A 6,021-nucleotide genomic window follows, 5' to 3' on the forward strand; every position below is an offset into this window, starting at 1 on the left:
CATATTTCAAACTGATGAACATTTTTCGAATTCATGAACTGTTTTGGAATTAAGAACTTTTTTCGAATTTGATTTGCAGGGCTGTGCGGGATTGGTGGCCATTCACACCATCCTACGTGCAAAATAGTGCCTCCTCGTATATGTAGTCCAGTCCAAGTAAAACTGAAAAAGAAAAGAGTAAAGAAGGCCCCGTAATCATGGGCCGGAAGAGAAACGAAAATCTGCCGCGTCAATTTCGACGCGACGGTGAGAAGAACCGGTCAAGGCTTCTAGCACCCTGGATTGCGTTTCGAGGTTCCTGGGTGAAGTGCGCCTTTGGGTAACTGGGTTGTTTTTCCTTTTTGCGTACGACCCTAATAATGCAACTTTTGTAACGTGCCGAGTTCCCTTAGCTCTGCGTCCCGCATCATGGAAGACCCTCCCAGAAGAAAGGCGACCTACCTACTGGAGTGAAATGTTTTCCTACCCACCACGCCATGCTTTAGGTCTTTTTTGTACTGGACCATATGTCGCGTAAAAATACTTATGAGTGAAACTTTCTTTGTGGGGGCGTTATGAGTGAAACTGAATGAATGGTCCCTGTCTTGTTCCTCCGGATTTGGACATTCAGTCAGGGAGTAACAGGATTTCACGGTCACGAACAGTTTTACCAGTATGGGGTAATCCATTTGGATGAGCCGTGTAGTATGATTTCAGCAGATAACGTGTTGGTCCGAGCACGCAAAATCAGCGTAGGCAGGGTTAAGGGTGGCGTGTTAACGTCAGTAAAGCTTGCTCGTCAACCATGCAATGCAAAGCCGGTCGTCATTCTTGATTCCCATAAAAAACCGTCATGTCATTTCCCAAGGAATACTGTGCATGGAGCCATGGAGTAAGGTCACTCCCAATGCTTTACCTCGTACAGGTGCTAAGCTTGTCAACTAAGCAAAAAAATCTGATGTGGCATTGCTAGTTAAGAAGAAAAAGAGCACTATGGTGACCCCAAGAAGAAACGATGCCAAGCACGTGTACCTAGGTGCAAGCACAATTCTGAGTGTACAACTAATTAAATGCATGAAGCTTAGCACCCAAAAACGGCAAATTTTCGTGTTTTGACCCTTTTCTGAAACCTATTCGAGATTTGACCCTAGTTTGAATTTTTTTCGAGATCTGACCCTTTTGCTACCGCTAGAGTCCATGGCGGTAGGGTTTAACAGCCTACCGCCAGAGACTTTGACGGTAGGAAACATCGCTACCGCCAACCGGGCCGGCGATAGCCTGCACAACCCTACCGCCAAGGTGCTTGGCGGTAGGCACGAGCACGCACTGTGTTCAATACTTAGAAGGTTTTTGGCGGTAGGGCATACAACCCTACCGCCAGGGACCTTGGCGGTAAGCTGTTATACCCTAGCGTCATGGTCCCTGACGGTAGCAAAATGGTCAGATCTCGATTTTTTTTTAAAGTAGGGTCAAATCTCGGATAGGTTTTAGAAAAAGGATCAAAACACGAAATTTAACCCCCAAAACTTAGCACCTTTGCATTGGAAACTTGAATTACTAAGACATTTAATATACTTAGCACCTCATCTAAGTACCCAAAATCTTTTTCCATTTTGCGCCCGAGCAATCATGCAAACTACTCGTACCATCCGATGGTTACGTGGCGGGTCCAGTCAAAGCGTAGGGATGGATGGATTGGATTCTCAAAACGACAAGAAAAACCGCACCTCCCGGTCTCCAAGGTGCCCCGTCACACCATGAAACCTGTATCAGGACAGCTCGGCCGGAACAATCAGCATCCGAAGCGAGCAGGGAAAGCAAAGACGACTGCATGCAGAGCCAGAGCTGCCTGCCGGCACGCCGCCGTACTGCAGCCCCGCAGCGATCTGTCTGCCGGAGCAGACACGCAGAGCAGGGGGGCCCTGCCTGCCTGCCCGTCGATCGATCAGCGACGATGCATGCAGCGCCCCACTTCCCGAGAGAAAACGTCCCCCGCGACTGCGCAATGATTGGCGCCCGCGGCGGCCACCGGTCCGGTCGTCCATGCATGCCGCCATGCCGCACACGTCGCATCCCATGTCACCGTGCCTAGAACGGCGCGCGCGCTCCCACCCCTGTCCCTCGCGTCGCGGCGAGCGAGAGCACCGTCGCGTGCCCCGCCCCGTCAATTCCATGTCCCCCCGGCCGGCCCAGCGGCGGGGCGTCGCCTTGCGCGGCGCCATTGGCCGGGGACGGGAGGGGGTCCGGCCTGCCGGCCTCAAAAGAGCCGCCCGGCCCAGCGCCTCCCTCGCTGCATCGACCGCGTCCTTTTCCGCCCTTTCCCTTTTCTCTGCCATTCAGGGCACCTCGGCTGCGTTCGCCAGATCTGCTCGCGCCGCGCCGCTCGCTTCCACGGGAGATATTCTCCGGCCACCACCACCACCGCTAGGCAACAAGAATATACTGCGCCGGTGCGCCCCCACCACCCCCTTCTTGTCGTGTTTTCTCTTCGTGAATGAAAGCTGCAAGCTAAAGCCTTGGCCTTGGCGGTCATATTGAAGGATCTGGAAGAGCTGATGCGTACACCTCTTCATGGCATGGGGTTGCGTGATCTGATCGGGAGGACTACCATTTTGGCGGTCAATTAGACCAAACTTTCCTTTCACTAGCTTGTCTCCCCGCTTTGCCTCTTTTTCTTTTTCTGAGCCTTGCCTTTCATGCTCTTGTCACATACTCTTGCAGCACAGTAAAGTACCAGCCTGCTTTTCCTTTGAGCAGGCTACATAGATACTCTTGCCTCATCATAGTATAAAACGAGGCGTGCCTAGGCCACCCTGGTGTGATACGTAGACACTGACCCGCCATCTCGGGCTAGCAAGCAAGCAAGCTAGGCATCCATACCTCCGGTCGGCAATGAGGAAGGGCAGCGAGTGCACCAGGATCAGCCCGGAGACCACCACCAGCGGCAACCCCATGTTCTCCCGCCAGGCCAGCAGGTCCGGCGGCCGGTCGGCGGCGCCGTCGGAGCGGGACGCCCGGCCGAGGCAGCCGCGCGGAGGCTGCCGCCTGCTGAGGACCGCGCGGTGGACCGCCGCGAGGTTCTACCAGCGCGCGAGGGTGAGCGTCGTCACGGCGTTCTGGTCGGCCCCGAGCAGGAGAGGCTCTTCCAGTTCCACTTCCAGTGCCGCCTCACGCTCGCCGGAGTATACGCCGGCGAGGAACAGCAGCAGGCGGCAGTCCGGGCCGGTGGCCGTCGCCGATGACTCCCACAAGAGCGAAGCCGTGGAGGAGTGCATCAGGTTCATGAACTCCTCGTCCAGGAAGTACCGCTAGTGTTTTGTTTTTTTGATTCTGTTTCTACCCTCTGCGCGGATGCTAGCGTCTTCCCCCCTGTAATTTCCCCCTTCTTGTTCTTGGCCTTTCATCTGTGTGCGCATTTGATCTAAGCTTGTGGAAATGATACGTACGGCCGGATGCATCTTTCTCATCTCTTCTGTACTCTGGAATCTGTCGCTCTTACATTTTCAACACTTGTGCTTGTCAATATTTGTCACCTCGTGCGAGCCCAGCCACCGACAAGCTAATTTCCGTGATGTGGTGTGTCACAATGGCTTGATGCATTTGATCCAATAGTTTGATCTTTGTGAGAAAACAGGCGTCCCATCGATTTTCTGTTACAGAAACGCCTTGATCCAATAGAGTTAACAAGATACAGAAAAAAAAAGTGCATAAGAATGAATGGGAGACTCCCAATGTACCACCCATAAGTGCAAACAAAATCATGGCAAGACACATCATAGAGCAACAAGATCATACCGGCTTGTTGCCACGGAAACACTGCGAAAACAGATTCATAAATGTGTGCTGAAAAACAAATAAACTAATGCGAAAGCAAATATGTATAAGATTTCTCAATTTACATTTTAGAAACAATAAAACATACTGTGAAGCACGTGAAAGATGTAATGTACAACAAGAGAAAAAAACTTGTAGAATGAAGTTAACAAAGTGTCCTTTTTTTTGAATGGTACAAAGTGTCCTTACCCGCAAAATAAACGGAGTGTCATTTTTAACAAACTTGTTAAGCCTGGACTACGAACATTTGCTCCCCCTCCAAGGAGCGTCCAACATGTAAACCATTCATTAGCACACAAAATTTAATGCAAATAATTTAACTTATGCCTGATATGTATGATTGTTGAGGTGGCATGGTTGCATGGATAGATTTTAGTGCATTAAATGTAACTTACAATCACATATATGACTTGTCGATGTGCTTGGCGAGAGCAAATAGATAGTGAGTTAGTATTTTAGAATTGAGGATTATGATTTAAAATCTTAACTGTGTAAGCTGACATCCTAGAATCTAGGAATAAGCAATGACTAAATCAATGTACAGTTGATCATTTGGCTGAAGCCAAAACTTTTTCAAGAAGATGCAAGAGCATTGCATGGTTATTTTATGAGGGGACACTGCATGCCTTTTGTACTAAGATAAAAAGGAGACTCACAAATATGTTATATAGGTGCCAATACAAGCGATAACACCCCCACCACAAAGATAGAATACAACCAAACGCCGTGTCATGCTGCGATTCCTCCACCAGGTACTAAATAACTAATTCACTACATCAAATTAGATAAGAATTTTTTATTGTGATTTATTGGATATGGTGTTCTAGTTTCTAGTAGTAGATGCTCTATTATGTCCATTATGAGTTGTCAGTTTTTCAAAATAATAAAATAATTGCTTTCTTAAAGAGAAATAAGGATCGGAGTATTTGACATCTTATGCAAATTATGAATATGTATTTGAGACATAAAGTTGTACTGTATCCAGTATTTGCATTCGTAGACACACATATCAAACATATAACAATATTATTATAACATTCAGAGAGGCCTTACATAAAGAGGTTTAAAAATATATAGACAAAGCCTCTTGTGAACCACAGTCCAACCCATGTAACCATTATTTCCTGCTCTAACGAAGAGAAGTGATTAGCCACGCGTACCAAGCAGACACATATACATAATTTCACCGAGTTGACTACCTGCATGTTCGGGGGTATAGGGTGACCAAGGACTCCGGTCAAAGGGCCAAACATGCAACATAAAAACATCACCCATTTCTGCTCTGGTCAAAGAAAGGGTTTGTGTTTGTAAATAGGATTATTCGTCGGCCAGGCTCTTTTGTTGACTAGTTAAAAGTTGTAGTACGTGATTGCTCCTTTCCTAATAAAAAAGGGGAAAAGAATGCTTGGGTTAATAACTGAACCTGAGTCAAGGTCATGTTTAACAAATGTTGTGGAAAAGTCAAAAGATAGGAATTAGTTCACAACCTCAATATAACATAAGAATCAGGCTCTGAAACAACTTATATGGCCACATATGCAAAAGAAGAAATAAATACATGACCCAAACTGAAGCTGAAAGGGACTTGTTTCCATGGAGAAGATTTATGTTCTCTACTGATTCTTCTCAGTGAAATTAGCCATGTTGCACTAAGTTCCTTATGAATTCATCCACGGAGTTCACAAATAACTTGTGTTGAACATGGATCCGAACAAGTAGTGTCATCAACCTAGCATTTAGGTTGTAAAATTGTCAAAAACGAATTTTAAACTTGACAACTGCTCTTCTCAACAATGTTTTGATAGGCTCCACTCCTCGTTTCCTCCCTTGTCCTAGATAAGTCATGCTTTGTTAGACAAGATGGGATGTTGAGACAGGGATAACGAGCAAAGTGCTGATAGATATTGGACATTTGCAAGCTATGTAAATGTGTACACTAGTAGAAAACGGGCCATTTGTCCCGGTTCCAGAGGCCCATTAGCCCCGGTTCTGGAACCGGGACTAAAGGGTCGGGACTAAAGCCCAAAACCTTTAGTCCCAGTTCGCTCACTAACCCGGACAGAAGGGGCTTCACGTGGCTGCTGCGGGGCGCCCAGGCAGGAGCACCTTTGGTCCCGGTTGGTAACACAAACTGGGACCAAAAGGCATCCACGCGTCAGCAGCTGGCTGGAGCAGGAGTTTTTGTTTTTTTAAAGGGGGGGTGTTAGG

General features: G+C 47.6%; 1 protein-coding gene across 1 annotated transcript; it reads left to right on the plus strand.

The window, feature by feature from the left end:
* Positions 1-2,430: 2,430 nt before the first annotated feature.
* LOC119272318 lies at positions 2,431-3,511 on the plus strand. Its single transcript, XM_037553821.1, has one exon. The coding sequence runs from the start codon at positions 2,872-2,874 to the stop codon at positions 3,289-3,291; it is 420 nt and encodes a 139-aa protein (XP_037409718.1). The 5' UTR covers positions 2,431-2,871; the 3' UTR covers positions 3,292-3,511.
* Positions 3,512-6,021: the final 2,510 nt, after the last annotated feature.

The sequence above is a fragment of the Triticum dicoccoides genome, chromosome 3A (assembly GCF_002162155.2).
Source record: "Triticum dicoccoides isolate Atlit2015 ecotype Zavitan chromosome 3A, WEW_v2.0, whole genome shotgun sequence".
Lineage (NCBI taxonomy): Eukaryota > Viridiplantae > Streptophyta > Magnoliopsida > Poales > Poaceae > Triticum > Triticum dicoccoides.